The sequence below is a fragment of the Procambarus clarkii genome, chromosome 86, assembly GCF_040958095.1.
Source record: "Procambarus clarkii isolate CNS0578487 chromosome 86, FALCON_Pclarkii_2.0, whole genome shotgun sequence".
NCBI classification, from domain to species: Eukaryota; Metazoa; Arthropoda; class Malacostraca; order Decapoda; family Cambaridae; genus Procambarus; species Procambarus clarkii.
In genome coordinates this window covers 10,068,648-10,088,995 of record NC_091235.1, presented here as the reverse complement: position 1 = coordinate 10,088,995, position 20,348 = coordinate 10,068,648, and the positions used below count along the sequence as shown (strand labels likewise).

General features: G+C 40.4%; 1 protein-coding gene across 8 annotated transcripts in view; it reads left to right on the top strand.

Moving 5' to 3' along the window:
• LOC123768736 (TRAF3-interacting protein 1-like) overlaps window positions 1-6,689 on the top strand; it is a 38,558-nt gene extending 31,869 nt beyond the window's left edge. For all 8 annotated transcript variants that reach the window (XM_069317113.1, XM_069317112.1, XM_069317110.1 and 5 more), the window contains one exon: window positions 2,603-6,689. In XM_069317113.1, the coding sequence (XP_069173214.1) occupies window positions 2,603-2,762 (160 nt within the window). In that variant the 3' untranslated portion in view covers window positions 2,763-6,689. The remainder of the gene's footprint in view (window positions 1-2,602) is intronic.
• Window positions 6,690-20,348: the final 13,659 nt, after the last annotated feature.

Below are 20,348 nucleotides of genomic sequence, written 5' to 3'. Positions count from 1 at the left end.
TTTGTTACTGCATTGCCCCAAATTTTGTCTACATTTATTTTGGTTTAAGTATGGCACTGGGAGTACTCACTTTAACTGTTCTTGTGTTTGTGGGGGAATATAAGCGATGTGTTTACTTATAGTACTGTGAAATCAGATATTTACTTGTGCTTTTCCAATGATTGAGACTACACCTGTTCTGGTTTGGCTACTGCGTTGAGCACTCTTGTGTTGTATTCACATAGTTGTGCTTGCAGGGATTGAGCCCCTTATGTAATCTCTTTGTCCTTGTTGTGTTTGTTTTCTGTTGTTGTTCCTTTACCTGTTTGTGTAACCTGTTGTTCTGGGGGTGTTCACTTTGACATTTTGTCCTGGGCATGAACCTAAACGTATTTAGTTTTGGTTCTGGTGCTAAGAGCTTTCACTTCATCAGTACTTTTCCATATTTTTTATGTTTGTTCTTAGAGCTTCATCCTAGGGTGAACATACCTCTTTTCCGGTTTGGTTACAGTGCTGAGCATACAAGCTTCATTGGTGCATATGTTTATGTCTATATCTTGCTCTCCTGCAATGTTTCACTTCAGCAACTGGCCCCAGAATTGGGCTAGTTCCTTGGCATTTTACCCCAAAATTGCACTACACCTGGGAAGATCCAGGTAACTTTTGCTGAAAGTAATACTCTCTTGGAGGTGCCTGTCTGGGCTTCTCCCCAAGTTGCTCATTTTTGTGTTGGGATCAGTTACATTACTGTGAGTACTAGTTTTAGAAGTCCTTCTTATGTAGTAAATACCCTGCTTTCTTGTGGTGTTTCCTTCATCAACTTGCCAATGTCTTCCACTTTTACCTGTTCAGCTCCTTTATGCACTGTGGGTTCTTGCATCAGCAGAGCTAGCTAAGCATGCTTTTGTGACTCATTCTTATGGAGTCTTCAGTAGTTCACCCAGTCTTTAAGTGTCTGGCTGTTTTAGAGCTGCAGCTGTCCTATTTTTGCTGTACTAATGCCTCAGTTCATGACAATTTTTGTCTGGGATGTGGACTATTACACTTTTCCCTGCAGTCTGAACTAACACTAGCATCAGTTCATGTTCTCACAATGCGAATGCTCCATGCATGTCTTTATTCGTTGTTTTCTGTGGTTGACAGGGTTAGGCTAGGGCCCATTGCATCTAGAAATCTTTTAAATGGTTTTCTGCTTCCATCTGTGCAGTGGAGCAGTTTTCCTGTTTTCTGTTCTCAGTTTTAATTTGCTTAAGAGTTTCATCTCTCAGCTTAACATTTCATTTGCCTTATAATCTGTTCTTATGGGGTGTTCATTTTGATTCATTTTGATTGTTGACCAGACCACACACTAGAAGGTGAAGGGACGACAACGTTTCGGTTCGTCCTGGACCATTCTCAAATCAATTGTCAATCGACTTGAGAATGGTCCAGGACGGATCGAAACGTTGTCGTCCCTTCACCTTCTAGTGTGTGGTCTGGTCAACATTCTTCAGCCACGTTATTGTGACTCATCTCCTTCATTTTGATTCATTTGCCTTGAAATTGCAGTTGCTACCCTGCTTCTCTTCTGGAGCTTGAGTTGGATTTCATTTGCCACTCTAGGGTAGTATTTCAGACTATTTGGATGCAGTTGTTGGCTGTAGGTTGTCTTTATGTGTGCAGTCTTTTGCTCTGGTGTTTCATTGTAGGGAACAAGTAGCTTGTTCAGCTTTTTGTGGTTTGCCTTACTCAGGGTGCAGCTGTCCATGCTGTCACCAAGCCAGTTTCTGGCTAGACTTGATTCTCAGATGCTTCCTCATTTGGGTGTCACATTCTGTATATGCTCTTTATTACTCTTGACCTTTAGAATATAACTCTTGTATTGCACCTTTCCCAGCTTTGGTACCACACCTAGACCGTAGTAAAACTGTGTCCCTTCTGAACGCTCATGGTTGCAGTCTCTGCTTTGGCATTCGTTTAGCATTTGTGTACAGGGCATACAGTACTGTGCACCATTCTGTTTTGCCTGTAGGTCATATTTGCCTTACGAATTCTTTCCTAATATATTGAGTGGTTTAAGCTTCAAAATAAGACACTGAATGCAGATGAAAAGTTTTTTTCTAAGCAAGTCACTTGGTTGCTCCAATGCTGTCCCTTTATTTGTCCCAACTTATCTTGTGTTTTTTTGAGTCCAAGAAAGGATGTAGATGAAGTGGCTCTCAAGGCTCCTTCTGTTGATAATGGGTGTAGTAATATCTGGTGGCATATTTGAGTAGTGGGATTGTGGCCCATTAGCAGTTTAAGCAGTCTCTTTGAATCCGAGTACAGTATAATATATTCCTTGGAAGATATACAGTATTTTAAATGTAGAGAACTAAACCGTTTAGAGATATTTGTAATTAAAAAATCTCCAGTGTTTCCCTTTCTCCCACTCATAACTCTGCAAGGGCTTCTTGAAGAGATTGTTCCTGCACTGAGGAAAATTGCACTGGCCAGGCTGGATTTTTACTATGTCCTGGGAAGGGCTGGACATTTCCAAAGGAAATGACCAACTTAGAATGGAAATTTTCAACTGCACTCAGTGTCTTCTTAATGCTATAATATTATTATTATTTTTCTATTTATTTTGTTATTTTTATTTTAGCTTGACAGAACATGACCTGGAACCTTTGAGATCTCAACTACTTGAACTCGATACAGCAGTTCAAGACCAACGAGATAAATTGTCTGCCATCAAATCAAACATTTTGAGAAATAATGACAAGATATCAAGGTTAATGGCAGGCATAAATCTGAATATATAGTGTAGCATATCATAGGTTGGACTCATTTTGTTTATACAGAATATAAATGTATATAATATTTATTTCTTCACTGCATAATCTCTAGTAAATTATTGTCATATATTTTCTTAATACTGTACAGATATATTCAGTTGATTGAATGTGAAGTTGCTAACTACTAGATGAGTATTTATTACAGATTTATTTATATAACATATGTAGTGAAGGTAAATAGCACAGTTTAGTTTAGTCACCTAATTATCAAATATTTTGGAAGAATATGATAAGACAATCTAAACATTTATGTATTTAAATTGGTTTTATTGTTCCGTGGTATGGACAAATGTAAAAAAGTTTTTAGAACCACAATATAGAGAACGTCTTTCTGAAGGAGGAGTTTGTAATGATTAAGACAAAATAGGATGAATGTTCCAACAATTTTATGATAAAAGGTAGGCTTGGGACAATGTACGAGTGTTTCAGTCCAGTGTGAGGTTTCCGAGAGACCTCTGTGTGACTATCTCGAGACTTGTGAAATAATGTTATCACAGACTGCATTGTCTGTACGTGATATGGAACAGTTCAAAACAGAAAAATTTCCATAGTCGTTTATGGTTGATACTGCAGTATCATTTATTCTTGTTTTTAAGTGTTTTGAGTAGTGAATATATGAAATGTGGTCAGGCAACAAATAGTTGTGTCAGACTACTGATAGAAAATTTAGGAAACACACACCAAAAAATATATTATATATATACGTAAACACACACGACCACATGATTTCCGGATGCCTCAGGACCGAGACTGAATGAATAACTGGTGCAGCCAGATACACGGCAAGTCATCCTGAAAATTTAAAGGAAAAATCAACAATTTTGTTGATTTTTCAACATTTATGAAATTCTCAAGTATTTTACGTTGTACTAATATGAGACATTCTGGAAGTCAGTGTTAGCATCAGTGTGGGGGTGTTGAAAGTGTCTATGGGTATCTGGAGTGGATGTTGGGACTGACTGTGGGTGCGGGTGCATTTTTCGGTGTGAGTATATGGGTATTGGCATTCACATGTGGGTGCCTGTTTATTGGTTGGGGAAGTGGTGTCGCTGGGTAGGTGTTGATTATGGGCTGGGAGGGTCGAAGGTGGTGCAGTTGTCACTCAAAAGGATTTGACAAAATTTAAGGCAATATATGATGTTACATTATCCTACAGCCAATATTAACACTTGTACTGGGTGAGTTTGGGAAGGGAAGGGGCTGAGGGGAGGGAGAAGAACAACAGGAAGATGTGTGATCGTCATCAATCTGTTCAGTGTTGTCTCTCCAATTTGGCAGTTTGTGGCACAGAATCTGTGCAGCCTGTTGAGCCTAACAGTTTATCTAGACTCCCAGTTCTTCTACCCTAACAGTCCATCTAGCCTAATGAGGCACCCCCGATGCTGACATTTTTGTACCATGCCTGCACTTCACTTTATCACACACTTTTATTCAGGCCTGCTCCCCTCTCCTCACCAGCTTGTCGCACATTTTTATTCGGACAAACCCAAAACGAATAACAAGCACATCCAGATGAGAGGCATCCGGAAAGCATGTGGTCATCTGTATATATAAATAAACAAGATACAAACATGTCCATTCTTTAGGTACCACACATTAGATAACTGGAAGTTTTGGGAAGTAACTTGGTTAAATTATAGGATTGTTCCTTGTATTTTATTGCTATTTAAAATGCCTTTTAAATGTTTAATTATAAGTGTTTAATTATTAATTATAATTAATTATAATTATTTTAGTCAAGAAATTTTTGTTTAATTTCTATAGAATAACAATCTGGTTTTGCCTCTTAATATATTACATTGAAGTTGTTTTTAATATAACATTGTGGCATATTTGACTCCAAGCAGCCATATAAATTGCTATCATAAGTTGGACATGTTTTATACTACTTCAGGGACCATGTGAAAGCATTTTAAACTTAAGAGTTTTCAATACCATAGTTTTATCTGTAGTTTCAACACAGTGCAGTACTGTACTCTGATATAAGTAATCAGATCTAAAAAAAAATCATCATTACTTTTTTGAAGGGGCCAAACAGTCGCTCTCTGAAGAAAACTCAATGCACACGAGTCCCAGTTGGCTTTCTTTTCCCTTCTGCCTGTGACTGTTCCACTTGCAGTGTTATCTCTGATGTTAGACTGACTTCCCCAGGTTACTTCATGGGTGGTCAAGTCAACTTTGCCTACGTGGTGTTTTTCCTTGGGCAGGGTTTGGCCCAGTTCTGGTTCTTCCAGTTCTGCTCTTTTTTGGCACCGCCAGGTAAACCGGATTCAAGCTCTATTTGACTTTTGCCAACTTCCTCTTCCGGCTTTCAAGATTCAGTTCTCTGGTGCCTACTTATCCTGTCACTCAATGTGTTCACAGATGCCTCGGCCCTGGGCTGGGGTGTTGTAACCAGTGCCCACAAGGCCTCCCAAGGTTGTTGGTTGGGTCCTCTCCATTGGGCACACAGTAGGGTGCATGAATTTGCAGAGGTGTGGCAAGGCTTGTGGAGAGTTTGTCTTCCTTCAGGCTCTATTCTCTGGCTCCATTCCAACTGATCTCTAGTGGTTCATTGTCTGAATCATAGTCTTACTGTCTTTTCCTCTTTGGCATTAGACTCTGCAAGTAGTTCAGGTTCTGGATTCTCAGGGTCTCTTATTTCCATCCCATTTCTATAGAGTAGACTGTTGATGACACATTCTTTTGGTAGCTCCGCAAGACATTCGGTCACCCCAAGGTCACTCGGGCCACTCCTGGCTTGAAACTGGCCACTTCCTTGTTATGTACTGTAGCTCCATTCCCCAACCACAAGGCTCTTATAGTGGATGTTTTTCAGTTAGATTGGTAAAATTGGAGGTTCTTTTACCTCTTCCCTCCAGTTCAACTGTTCCTCCAGGTGATGTTGAGACTGGAGGTGCATTTGGCTGAATTACCGAGGCCACTTAACACCTTAGTGGCCTCGACGAGGACAGGAAGCCAGTAGCTTGTCAAAGGCTCCCCCATTTGCCTCAATCTTTTCCAGCTAGATTTTAAAATTTAATAGGCTTTATCTCATACTAGCATCAGAGAGCCACTGAGGCCCAATCAGAAAGAGGCATTTCATTACATTTACTGTTTTTGTATACAATATTAGGATAATTTTTAGTTGTAGCATAAGGGTCTGGAATACCTTGGGCCCTGATTTTAGTTCTGGATTATTCTTAAAAAGTCTTAATGTTACGATCTCATTGGTATTACTTGCCCTATTTTTTTTTTTTTTTTATGATTTTATGTAATGTGTTCAATTTCATTTGCAAAAGTATCTAAAAAATAATGGAAATCGCAGTTCACAACTCAGAATCCAACGTGGATGACATATTGAACTGAAATATATTATACAGCTTATCAGTGGATAATTTAAGCATGTCCTATCAGCTAGTGGCAGGAATGTTAATTATTATACATTATTGTAAGAATGTTTATCAATATCATAACTTGATTGTGACCAGGTGAAAAAATATTAAAAAACAAACCATCTGGTGACCCCTATGTCTGTACATCTGACATAGGGGTGAAAAAATAATTAGTACAGTACTGGAGATACAGTATACAGTATTTAAATTTTTTTTAATCGAATTGCAGGTGTTCTGTTCGAATAACTTTTTATATTAATGCCATATGAAGACTATTCTGTCATTTAATGAAAAGCTTTATAGAAATTAAATTATGGATTCATATTGTGTTAATTTTTATGAAACTATTAATCACTGTACAAATCAAGAAGCTTATTGGTCTATTGTGTATTCATCCAATATCTAATTGAAATAAAATACCACTGGTTGGTTTGTTGACATGCTGTGTCTAGAGAATAGATACACTTTATTTATTCATGCAACAATTTTCATAGTAAGCTAATAAAGTTTTTAAATTACATATGATATTTTTCATTCTCACTAGGAAGTGGATTAGGATTACATTTCAGGATTAAATTATACATTATTTTGTCCACTGAAAATTTATAGTCTAATTTACAACAGTTGTGCTTAACGTCACTTACCTGTTTCTATAAATCCTTTATGGAAAAAGTATCGTGGAGTAGTTTGCTTATATTTTTCTACGCTTACAAACATTATGCACCATATCCTGGCTGGCCTTAGTAGCTGTGGAGCTCAATTGGGAACACTTTTTTGTGGGGTCCCCAGGTTCACAGCCAAGGTCTGAAATGATGTATTAATATTAATTTTATTTTCTGGGGGAGCCTCGTCATTCATCCCATTGACTGTCTCAGTTCTGTGCCATGTGGTGTGGACTGTCTCTACCGGTGGGGTGGGAACCAAGAGTGAGATCCACGGCACTCGAGCTGCATGCGCCTAGGGCTCTCTTCCCTAGGTGCCCTGTAAGTACTGCTCTTGGGACTTGTGGCCACCTTCCCCAAGTCACCTTGGGTTCTACCTCCACTGTGTCCTTTACTGCTCGGTACTGGGCTGCCCTTGGAGTTGACTTGGGTTTTGTTGCCCTTGTTTGTCTCTGGGTAGGTGGTAGTTTGTCCCTGGTAAGGGCGTGGGGTGCTGCACAGCTAGTTTTCACCAATAACAGCGGCCGGCTCTGTTCCGCCTGGGTACGTTGTCCTCTTGCGGGTTTTTTCTTTTGTTTTTGCCTGGTGGGAGGGGTCTGCCTTTATGGTCCCCCCTTCACTGTTCTAGGTGTTTTTCTTTAGATATTTTCTGTTGGTGGTCCTCCCCACTTGGCCCCCGTGAGTGGACACGTCCTGGGGGTCCAGCTTTTAGAAGCTTGTTTGGTAGATTTGGGCACCGGTTCGCAGTACCTTGCCTGGGCTTCCCTTAGTGTGCAACCAAGGATACGGGCCCTGGAAAACCCCAAGGGAGCTCCGTGGTCCTATGGATGTGTCCCGAGTTCCCCCTCGTGTATTGCGAGTTTGACGGTTGATCTGTCCCCCCTTGTCTCAGGGTGACACTCATCGGTTGTGTCTCCACCATGCTGCCCGTTGGGTCGTTGTTTCTTATGTCCCGGAGTCGTTCTACAGGACATAAGCATATCTGCCACTTAATTTTGGATTTGCTTGGTCATTTTAAATTCAATTTCATATAAATACTAAAGTTGCCTCGATGTGGACAGGAAACCAGCACCGAAATGGTGGCCTACTCGGTAATCCTGACTTGCATATATAAATTTACCAGGCCTAATCCGTCCACCAGAAGGGGCAAGTAATTATCAAAAGGCACCAAGCCGGGAAGAGAACACTGCACCTGGATGAGGGAATCATCCAGGTAAAGCGCAAAACCATTACAACTATATAGCACTTGGAAGGGCTCAGGGCAAGGATTGGGGGGGGGGAAGAATGATGCCTAACCACTTTGAGACTGAACGTCAACCTGCATGAAAAGTGACTGTCGCTCTGTCCACCCCAAATGGTTCGGCGAGCCACAGATATTTAAGATTTCAGCGTCGGTTAACAGGAATGCCTTAGGCAGTAATGTAGAAGCAGAAGACAACAGTTTGAAATGTAAGTATGAGAGCCCAGTAGGCTCAACAATCTTTACACCAGTTGATCGACAGGTGGGACCAAGAAGCCTAAACCTCTTCAAGCACAACTAGGTGGGTATACAATCCTGAGGGGTGATCTAGGTACCCATAGAATAGGTCCTGTTGAACACTCGTGCACCTTCCCACAACCAAGTATTTAACCAGGCCAGTTCAATGTCATCACAGTATAACTGAAAACAGCCTCTGCAGACCAGTGCAACCTCTTAGGTTGCCTTCTTGTGAAGCTAATGAGTGGTTTCATTGCTCTTTTTGAAAGTTTATAAGAGTAGGTTAACACTATAGTAGGGCTGTCCTCCCGAGGGAGTAGACACTTCGTACTGTCAAGTCTTGCTTTAGAGAGAACAAGAGTAAGTAAGTAAGCAATTATCAAAAGAAGGCACCAAACCGGGAGAGAACAAGAGTGCTTACCATCCATAATAAATGTAAAGTTATAGTGGCATTACTAAATGCAAGATGTGAGGAAGGTGTTGTATGGAGAAGGGCAAGTCAGTCTACTTTGGAACTATATTCTGGGATCTATGAACACCAAACTATACCCGATCATCCGTGTTGTGGGGTTCAGGATAGCAGCATCATCAAACGGCCTAGTCAAGAGACCAGGCCGCGAGAACTTTGTGCCCAGCAGTACAAATCACGTTTAACTAAGGTAGGATAAAATTCCAGTGCTTGAAGTAGCAATTTAGTATTGAAACTAAGTTAAAGTCAAGAATCGGTACGAGGTATCGGAAAGCGAGTTCTTGGATCAGAACTCGCTATCTTATGCTACCCAATTTCAATATATGTACCTAAGCCATACGCCTTCACCATTGTAATCTTTGCTATCATATGGTTGTTATATTGAAAGCACATTTTACTACATTATACCTTTAATTAATCCTCAAATTATGCTACAATATACCAGTTGATAACCCTCAAATTTTACTTTAATGTACCTATTAAATCTAAAATGTTTACAATGAACCCATTCATTTTTCAGATTTTGCTTTAAATTACCTACTTCATTTTTATCGGTAAGATTAAGGACCTGCCCAAAATGCTGGTGTTAGTGGCTTTACAAGAATGTAAAAACATCTCAAATGTAGTACATCTATGTACTCTCAAATCTAATGTACCTTTGTATATTAAAAAACTACCAAACAAGTGGTGCCTGACATCTTAAATTTAAGATTTGCCCCGAGGGGCAAATTTATTATCCTGTGAATGGACATACCGCCATAACAGCATGTACAACACTCCCCAATAGGAAGAAAACCCACTGGGCTGTTCATCCTGTCACTTTCACCCAGACACAGCTGGGACTTTACCACAAGAGAACAGCTTCTCAAACGAGAATATTAACATTGTCACCTCTTAAAATCTTACGATATTTTACGGGTGCAAAATGGGGGGGATAGGGGGGGGGAATCTAGGAATCTTAATGCCATAACAATGGTAGATATGCTTGCATTTTAGAGGCAGTTCTCAATAAGAGCCTTTTCTTCCTTTTAGCATTGAAAGGCTTTATTCCCAATTTCAGTATGCTGCACCAGCCCTGCCATTGACAGATGATCCAACAATGTATATTCGATACAATTAATTTCCGGCTTTATTTATAATGCATCGCTTTATTCCGGCATTGTAGATGATCAGTACAGAGACCGTCCTTGTTGCCTTCTCTTGTCTGTGTATAGTTAGCCAGACTTGAGGACGAGAGTAAGTTTACGTTAGGAATGCCAGGTTTAAAATAGTTAATATTGTAATTTTTTCTTTTAACGTTACGTAAATGCAGTTCATTTAGCTTTCGTTAGACACTAGCAACCTATATCCTATGTCCCCTATATCCGCCCACAGGCTGGATATAGGGAACAACTAGTTACACTGTTAATGAGGTCCACTAACCACCCATATGATAGTTGTTGGGGTCCATTACCCTGAATATAAATAGGAACAGCCAAGTATGGACTGGAGATGCAACTATACATAAGCTTGGGAGGTCATTAACAGTGCTGGAACATTGTAACAAAGGAGACTGTAGTAGCTAATATTAGTGTGCAAATATTTGAGAAAATTAATGATTAATAATTAACAATGTTATCAATTTATGAAACAGATTGACAAATTAAGTGTAAGGTTTATACAATTTTGTAAAATGGATTGTCTAGGTAGTAACATTTGGAAATCTTATATTTTAAGTTAATCTCGTGCGCGTGCGTGTGAGGGGAGGGGGGGGGGAGGTTAAGTGAGAGGGACAGGTAACCTTAGGCCTTCTGGGGTCAACGAGAGGGGGGGGGGGATGAAACCCATCCCAAATCACTCATTTGGATTCCACAAGGACGAATTACTGACCATTCCCAGAATGCACGAACTGTATAACAAGTGGATTGCTTTGGTAATTATTAATTAATATTTTTTCCATATATTTAAATCTTGAGAAATCGACTAGTGCGACTCTAAGGCAATTTTACGATTAATATCTGACAAGACGTTATATAATTAGCGTCGATTAAAAAAAAAAGGGACAGGCATACTAAAGATTAACATATCCTAATTCAGGGTTTATAGAAAATTACTAGTTACCCATTATTAGAATTAAATCTCTAGCCTGAATTTAAGTAGTCATGTTATTAAAACGGTTCAAATTTAGTTTTGAATGTAGTTTTAACTGGTAACCCCATTGTACACTTACGAAAGTCAATATATATATTAACGGAATTCTTAAGGGTGAAGCCAGACGTTAAGGGCTAGCCTCTAGCATGATACAAGGTGGGTAGAGGAGCGTCACTGGCCAGTTTGTGTCTGCTATAGTGCCACGCAGCATTATGTGCACTTAACCTAACCTTCGATTCGTAAAGGTATACCCGAAATAATGGGTCTTCCCCGCATAAAAAGGGAGGGAGGGAGGGGGAGGGGATGGGGGCTGCAACAAAGAAAGGAAGGGGGGGGGCTGCAGCAAAGGGAGGGAGGGAGGGAGGGAGGGGGGGTATTCTCCACATACAGCTAAACTCCAAGAGACGAACCTGGAACTGGATACCAAAAGTGAGATAAAACCACACTGAAGTGTTTTTTGTCTGATCGTCCCTTTTATAACCAGCAGCCAACCAAACCCGGCTGCTGATTGGCTGACATTCACCTTAACACTCACCCCCATTGGTTAACATTTTGCGAGTCTGAAGTATCAATTAACAATGGCCAACAGCCACTCCTTCACTTCCTCAAATACGAACGTGTCTCTAATGAACCAATAATGATCCCCAGCTTGAATGTTTGAAGTTGTTAATTTCAAAATCTAATTAACAGACCAAATCCAACATTCTATTGTAAATATTGCAACAGAACAACAGGTACAATAGAGCAACATTTGCAATAGAATCGGCAATTAAGTAGTATTTATTATAACGTTAACTATTTTAGTTAAAAGAGCATTCGTCCGTCAACAGCTATTAACTTCGCTGACAACTTCACTACAATCTTAATTATTATATTAAGCCTTAAAATCATCCAAAATACTAAAATAAGGAGCCACAGTTGGTAGCTATGTATACCATTGGTGAACTAGAAATCATAATGAACAATTTTAATAATAATAACTATTATTATTCATTATTTAACTTTGCCTCAAGTATACTTGATTTTCTTTATTTTCTGGGAATATTGCTGCCCTCAGGCTGCTCAGAGGCAGTCAGAGATGGTAATCAATTACAAGCAAATGATTTAGCTAAATTTGGAGTACTCTGTGCTCAGTCCCACAAGGTCTCCGTGCCGTCTTCTGTATTCCACACTTACGGGCTATTCATGCCCGTGCCACCTCTTGGGTGGCTTAATCTTTATCAATCATCAATCTGTATTCCACAAGGCCGAATTACTGACCACCACCATGACGCACGAACTGTATAATAAATTGATTGCTTTGGTAATTATTAATTAATTTTTTCTTCACATATATTACCCAATACCCATCCGATATTAGGTAAAATTACAATTATCGTTCGAATTTGAGCAAGCAGACTATTCTGGTGTCCACGGCGATGGAACGGGTACTATGGAACGTGAGGAAGGGTTGGTGCCTGGTGATCGCTAATGACTGCAAATCTAGCACAGGCAAACTGGGAACATTAGCAGCATAGGAACTATGAGCAATATGTGACATAAGTACTATGGTACACCAAGGACAGGTTGGCAAATCAGGGCAAACGGCGATGGGGTGAGATTTTGCCCTAATTGTCCTATAGTTTTCAGAATATTGGAAATATTGGAAATCTGATTTAAGGACGTTATTTTTGAGCGGAATTAATTATGATTGCACATATTTGGAGTTTTATATTGCAACTTTTTATACCGAAAATATGCAAATTAGTGAAAATAGGAACTGGTCAGATTTTGCCCATATCCCCCCCTCCCCTCCTGCATTTTCCAAATACGATGAATATTGGAATTATGACTCTTGAGCATTATTTTTGAGCGGAATTCTGGGTGATCATTTAAAATGATCTCTTAATACAAATTCATTTAGCTTCCCAGTCCAGGGACTCCAGGCCACAAAGGGGTCCCTGGTGCTATCATGCTTCCTGATGTTATCATGCCTACTGATGCTGTTTTACCCCTGCTCATAGGCCTACCACAATCGAGCTCATCCTCATCATCGAGCTTTCCTCTTATATTCGCAAATGTCTCTCATTGTTCAGCCACATTTGTCTTCCCATTCTTCGCTCCTTGTCTTCTCACCTTTCTTCTCCTCATTCGCTTCTAACCTCGCCATATTCCCACGTTTCTCCCTCCTCCTCCTCTTTCCTCTACATTATCCCCCAGTCTCATACGTCTCCCTTCATACCTGACAGCCTCATGCTTGCATCTGTTCCTCCGTCCGTCTCTCAACCTCTCATTCCGCCACGCTGCTACCTTCCACCCACTGCTTCCTCGAGCCATTATTCTGCAGCTGCGGCAAAAGTTGAGCCGTTCTGCAACATTTTGCCAGGTTTATTAATACTCCGCCGAGCGTAGTGGAAGATGACTGGACGCATTCCAGGGCTGCGGACTCGGGGCAAGATTTGGCTGGAAAAGTTTAGCTGTAAAGCTTTGGGTCAGAAGGTCCTGTGGGGAGGTACAATGGAAGGTTCGAAAGAAGCGTTTTAAAGTTTGGATGTAGAGTAAAGCTGGATCAAAACTGAATGGTTTGTCAAGGAAAAAAATGATGATGAAAGAGAGGGTCGATTTACCTTGAAGATCTGCTGGAGCGCCAGGCAGAGGGAGACGGACGGCTCTAGTTGATGTGATAGATAGTGTAAGTTTCTACACCTATTTCTGACACATGTTTCAGGCAATAATACCTGACTGGAAATTGTTGACTAGACCATAAACTAGAAGGTGAAGGGACGACGACGTTTCGGTCCGTCCTGGACTATTCTCAAGTCGCTTTTAACTTGAGAATGGTCCAGGACGGACCGAAACGTCGTCGTCCCTTCACTTTCTAGTGTGTGGTCTGGTCAACATACTTCAGCCACGTTATTGTGACTCATCGCCTGACCGGAAATTCTTAATAAATAATCTATCTGCTCGCTCTAAAATGTTGGGTGAAAGTCTTGAACTAAAATACCGACAAAATGAACAAAATATTCGAATATTTAGTTTCTGGAAAATTCTAATAGATTCTTATTATCAGAAAGGTCCGCTGAAAAGCTTGATTCAGATTTTTAAATACGATAGTTAGACTTGAAAGCTCAACAGGGATATTTAGACTAAAGAAACTCTTGAAAGGTCCCTTGAAATACAAGTGTGAGAGCCTTACAATGAACAACCGATAAGCTCGTTCCAATGTCTCACTTGTAATGCCCACTTAAGAAGTGAAACCAACTGGCTGCCTCACACGGATCGGAAAACATTAGCAATGTAACACACTCAAGTGCTAAACCTGGAGAACACTTAACACTTTAGTAGTTAAAAGACCAAAGACAGACTATAAAAAATGTGTGTAAAGTATATATGTGTTTCATCGTTCATGCTAGTCAGCCTCCTCTTGATCTGCTCCATATATTGAAAATATGCATTCTTACATCTATTCCTCTATCAGTCTACCAACCCCTCATTCCGTCACCATTCCCCCCCCCCGTCCCATCCCAAATCCTTATCCTGACCCCCTTCCAAGTGCTATATAGTCGTAATGGCTTGGCGCTTTCCCCCCTCCCCCTCACCGCAAACAAAAAAATATAGACTGATTACATAGTCAGGTTACGTCCATTACGGTAGTTTGTGACCGGATTTGGCCAATGAAAATCCGGTAATATTTAGTGGTATGCAATTGGTTAACCACCAAGAGCTCAACCAATCAGAAAACGATTCACAATATAATGTAGCTCGACCGAGTAGTCGGAACGGCAACAGCTGCACCACCACCAACAGACAGTTTCAACATCAACAATAAAATGCAACAAAGAGTAGCATCGGCATTAAAAGGCAGTAACCGTACCATTAGCAATACCAGGCAAGAACAGCAGCAGCAGCAATAAAAAACAGTTGGGAGCAGCAATGAAAGTAGTTACAGAAGTAGTTTGAGACATCAATACCGAAGAAAAATAAGATACCTAAAGCAGCAGCAGCAGCAGCAGCAGAAGCAGCAGCAGAAGCAGCAGCAGCAGCAGGAGACATTCCCCCAGCCTCGCCACACACCACCCTCCCATTTCTATAAACTGCAGTAATGGAGATTTCAAACAGCGGCGGCATTGTTCCATTACCCGAGTCCCAAATAGCGCGCAGTGTGACAGTCGTTGTAATACCCGCCTGTTATATTGACCACAGACAGTGTGGGCAACCCGTCATGCCCAACCTGGACGTGACACTTTTGTTGTTCTGTCTCTTGCAATAGTGTGTGAACACCCACATACATACATACATACATACATACATACATACATACATACATACATACATACATACATACATACATACATACATACATACATACATATATATATGTATATATATATATATATATATATATATATATATATATATATATATATATATATATATATAGGTACCTGTCTGGCCCCTTCAACATCCCAAGGTACCTCGCCGGCCCCCCCCCCCAACAATGTCCCAACGTACCTGGCCGGCCCCCCTCAATGTCTCAAGGTACCTGGCCGGCCCCTTCAATGTCCCAAGGTACCTGGCCGGCCCTGTCAATGTCCCAAGGTACCTGGCGGCCCCTTCAAAGTCCCAAGGTACCTGGCCGGCCCCCTCAAAATCTCAAGGTACCTGGCCGACCCCTTCAAAGTCTCAAGGTACCTGGCCGGCCCCCTCAAAGTCTCAAGGTACCTGGCCGGCCCCCTCAAAGTCTCAAGGTACCTGGCCGGCCCCCAAACCAGGTACTAGGCCGACCCACGCCTCGACCCACCAGTACCAGACTCCTGCCATCGCCCGCGGCTTCTCTCTCCTACACACCGCTACAAACAATCACGAACTTAATCCCTAAGTTTAATGGAATCGTCGGACTTAACCCAGAGTTATATCCCCAGAAAACCTGAGTTGGACCAAAATTTGAAATGAGGGGGATAGGAGAGAGGGTGACGGGGGGATAGGAGGGAGAGAGAGAGAAAAATATCCCGCTATAATTAGCACGATTCCTATCCGACTCTAGCTTCAATTATCATGTCTGGATTCCAGCGGAAGCCATTACCTGGAAGTTACCTGGAAGTTTTACAAGTTGGAGTGTGGATTTCCAGAACCTCACCTCACTCTTCCAGGTCCTCGGGGGAGATTTAACTTCACGTGGAATTCAATTGTAGGTGTTGCTTTAACCAAAAGAATTTGGGAAGGGGTGGGGAGAGGCGTATACAAAATGACCCCCTCCTCCTAAAAAAGGTATATGTTAAAATAACAAATATTACCACCTTCACGTGATGTCAGATGCAGACCACAAAGACAGAATAATCTGAGCCATCATGGCATGGTAAGGATGGGACAAGTTGGATAATTCGAGACACGAATGGGACAGGCTGGATAACTCGAGGTATGGATGAAACTCGAGGTATGGCAGGGCAGCATACTTGGCCCTCTCCTCTTTCTCATCTACATTAATGACCTTCCAAATGCCTCCCAACACCTCAAACCAATTCTATTTGCTGACGACACAACCTTCATTTACTCCAGTCCTGACCCTCTTGCTCTAAATGCCACAGTAAATACTGAGCTAAATAAAGTCCATCTTTGGCTAACTGCCAACAAACTCACCCTTAACATTGACAAAACTTTCTATATTCTGTTTGGCAATAAATCCTCTAGTCATATAAATCTCAAAATAAACAATACCCAAATTTGTAACAAATTAGATGGCAAATTCCTTGGCATTCTCATTGACCACAAGCTGAATTTCCAGGGACACATTCTAAATATATCAAAAAAAGTTTCAAAAACTGTGGGCATTCTTTCTAAGATCAGATATTATGTACCACGCCCTGCCCTGGTGACTCTCTATTACTCCCTTATCTATCCTTATCTCAACTATGGTATTTGTGCTTGGGGTTCTACTACCCAAAATCACTTACGTCCTCTAATTACCCAACACAAAGCTGCTATTAGAACAATATCCAACTCTGGCCCCAGACATCACTCGGTACCCCTACTCAAATCTCTGAATATGTTAGATATTAAGTCACTGTACATTCTCTCATGTGTATTATACATATATAAAACGCTAAACTATAATGCCAATCCTGATCTTAAAAGCTTCATAGAAGGTTGTAACAGAACCCATGAGCACCACACCAGAAATAAATACAGTTTTGATATTCCTAGAGTACGTCTTAATCTAACTAGAAATGCTCTGCAAATCAAGGGGCCCAGAATGTGGAATGACCTTCCCAACCATGTTAAAGACTGTACCTCTCTCAACCAGTTTAAGATAAAAACTAAACACTACCTAATAAATTCCCTGTAATCTACCTCACTCCTCTATTGTCAACCCATGTCTGTTATTTTCTTTTTTTTTTAATCAACACTGTTTGTCAACCTATTGTATTTGTGCTGCTTTTTCAGTCATGTTCCCCCTTTTTTTATCTTTATTTGTATTTTTTCTCAACACTTTTTATTCTTTATGCTCAATTAGTATTAAGTTCTAGATATTAATGTTTTTCTTGCCCGAAACGCATTGCGTAATAGTGGCTTTAGGCATTGTATGTACTAGCTCTATCTATATATCAATCCATTAATGTAACATCACTTGTATGTATATACCTTACCTGAATAAACATCTGAATCTGAATCTGAAACAGGCTGGATAACTCGAGGCAGGAAGGGTGGAGAGCCCTAGACCCAGCTAATGAGCGAACTACATGATGCAATTGCCTAGTTTCTAGGTCATGAGTATAGATTGTAATGAGGATGAAACAGACTACCACTCCCTGAGGCGTCCAGCTTACTTTGGTTAGCTGCTGGTGAGAAAGTATCTTTTGTTTCAGTCTAAGCTGGATTACCCGTTGTGTTGTGTGTGTGAGAGAGAGAGAGAGAGAGAGAGAGAGAGAGAGAGAGAAAGAGAGAGAGAGAGAGAGAGAGAGAGAGAGAGAGAGAGAGAGAGAGAGAGAGAGAGAGAGAGAGAGAGAGAGAGAGAGAGAGAGAGAGAGAGAGAGAGAGAGAGAGAGAGAGAGAGAGAGAGAGACAGACAGACAGACAGACAGACAGACAGACAGACAGACAGACAGACAGACAGACACAGACAGACAGACAGACAGACAGACAGACAGACAGACAGACAGACAGACAGATAATAGAAATAAGTAGTAAGTGATCCTTTTAACTGTCTCGTCCTTTCAGTATTCAGAACAAGTTTCAGAGTAAATTTGGTTTCAGATCCTGAAGAATAAAAAAAGGGACGTTATTTCCTGCATTGCAGAGGACTTGGGATGTAGTTAGAGATGAGGGAGGGATAGGGAGTTAAGAGTTGGGGAGGGATAGGAAGGTAAGAGTGGGGGAGGGATAGGAAGGTACTTGTGGTGACTCTGACCTCCAACAATACGATCAGATCAGCAATACACAGGAAAGTGTCCACATGAACCCTTCACAGCTTCGCCTCTCAGCATTATGTAAACAACAACATGCTGTGATTTGCAGCTGTGAATGTTTCCTGTGGACAACAGTCCTAGCTGTCTAACCTCTCCATTAGCCACCACCCCTCTCACTATAGCTCTCTCACTATTACCTCTCCCACTCCCTACCTCTCACACACTAGTCCCTCACACTCACTATAGCCTCTCACACTCACTAGCCCTCACTCTCACTAGAATGAGAGTGAGGGCTAGTGAGTTTCTGCAGTTTTATTTATTATTGTTTATATTTTTTTATTAAATCCCGATCGTGGAATGTTATAAATGTGAGCATTAAGAGATTAAAACAACTGGTACAAGTGACTGAGGTATATTAGATAAGTTGGCTAAATATATGAGAGGAAAGATTCTTGGATTTCCATTCATAGATCTTACAAGACGAGACGAAATGAATCAATGCAACATAAAAGGTTGAATTATATTTTTTTCGGGGGTGTTCGAGTTTATCAACTGTTGTATTGCGCGACAAGGCAGGAGACGTCAGAGGTGGTTCTGTCGTGCCTGTTTTTGTCGTGTTGATGAGGTTAAATGTGTTGATCGCTTGAACGTTTGGCCAACGTTTCTGTTCGCCTTACTCCTGTATTCACCTAGCAGTAAAGTGGGTATTTGCGAGTTAAACAACTGGGGATAGGAAAAGTGGAGGTCGAGAGCTAACAGCTCAATCCAACAAGCACAAGTAGCTGAATACACATAGGCAGCCACAAAATAAAAAAATAAGTCCATGAGGTCTTCCAGTTCTTCCTCATGAGAGGTTTATCAGGCCATTTCTGGAGGTCTTATTCCAGTGAACAAGTTATTACACAATTAACATATAGAGCCACATGGATAATTTGTGTAAGGAGGATGAGGTCGGTGTGAGAAAGATGCTGTTTGAGGGAGAATGATGTGGTTTGTAATTACCTAGGTGTAGTTACAGGAGATACGCTCGTGGTGACCCATCTTCCCAGCACTCTTTGTCATATAACGCCTTGGAAAAAAATGATGGGCTGGACCTGCGGACTGTAAGACCACGGAAGACGCTTCCACACCTGGACTAATGTGGCTCCTTTGTACTACCTTTGTACTTTGTACTTTGTACTCCTTTGTACTACTACTACTCCCTCCTTGTGTAAGAGGGATGGGGTTTATACAAGAGCGTAATTGGTTTAAGGGTAGTTAAGGGTGATTGCACATTTTTGAAGTTTTAAATTTATAAATTTTATGAGGTAAATTGAACATAAGGGAATAATTTAGATATTTTTTGCATTTTATCCATATTACTCTGAGGGGGTTTGAAAAATACGATGGATATTTTAAATATTATCCTTAAGTGCTATTTTTAAGTGTAATTGAGGATGATTGCATTAATATGGCTTTAATATGGCTTTATTCATTTAATAAGGAAATTTGACCTCAAGGAAAAATGGATATTTTTGTTACAATTTACCCAAACTGAAATGCAGTTGGAAAAATACGATGGATATTTGAAATATTATGCTTGAGTGCTATTTTGTAGCATAACTTAAGGTGACTGAACTTATTTGAAGTTTTAAATTTAGTAATTTTATAAGGATATTTATAAGGAAATTTAATACTAGAGCAGACACTTGAAAATTACTGTACCAAATACATTAACTGAAGTTTATAGCGTGAGCAGCTCAGTTGTCTCAATAATTTCAGCAATATAAATTAAGCATAGCCACATTTATTGAGAACGGGAGATATTTTCTTCGAATATTTTTAATTCACATTCAAAATGAAAACGATATTTAATTAACCGTATAAAATGGAAACATCAAATTCCAGATTATAATTATTATTTCAAATATAATACAAGCAAGCTTGGTTTTGAATAATAAAATGATTACATGAAATGTAGTAATTTGGCGTAGGTGAGCGTTAAATTTATTGTCCAAATAGAAGCAATAAACTTACACGGTGCAACAGTCACTTGTTATATAATAACAAGTGACTGTTG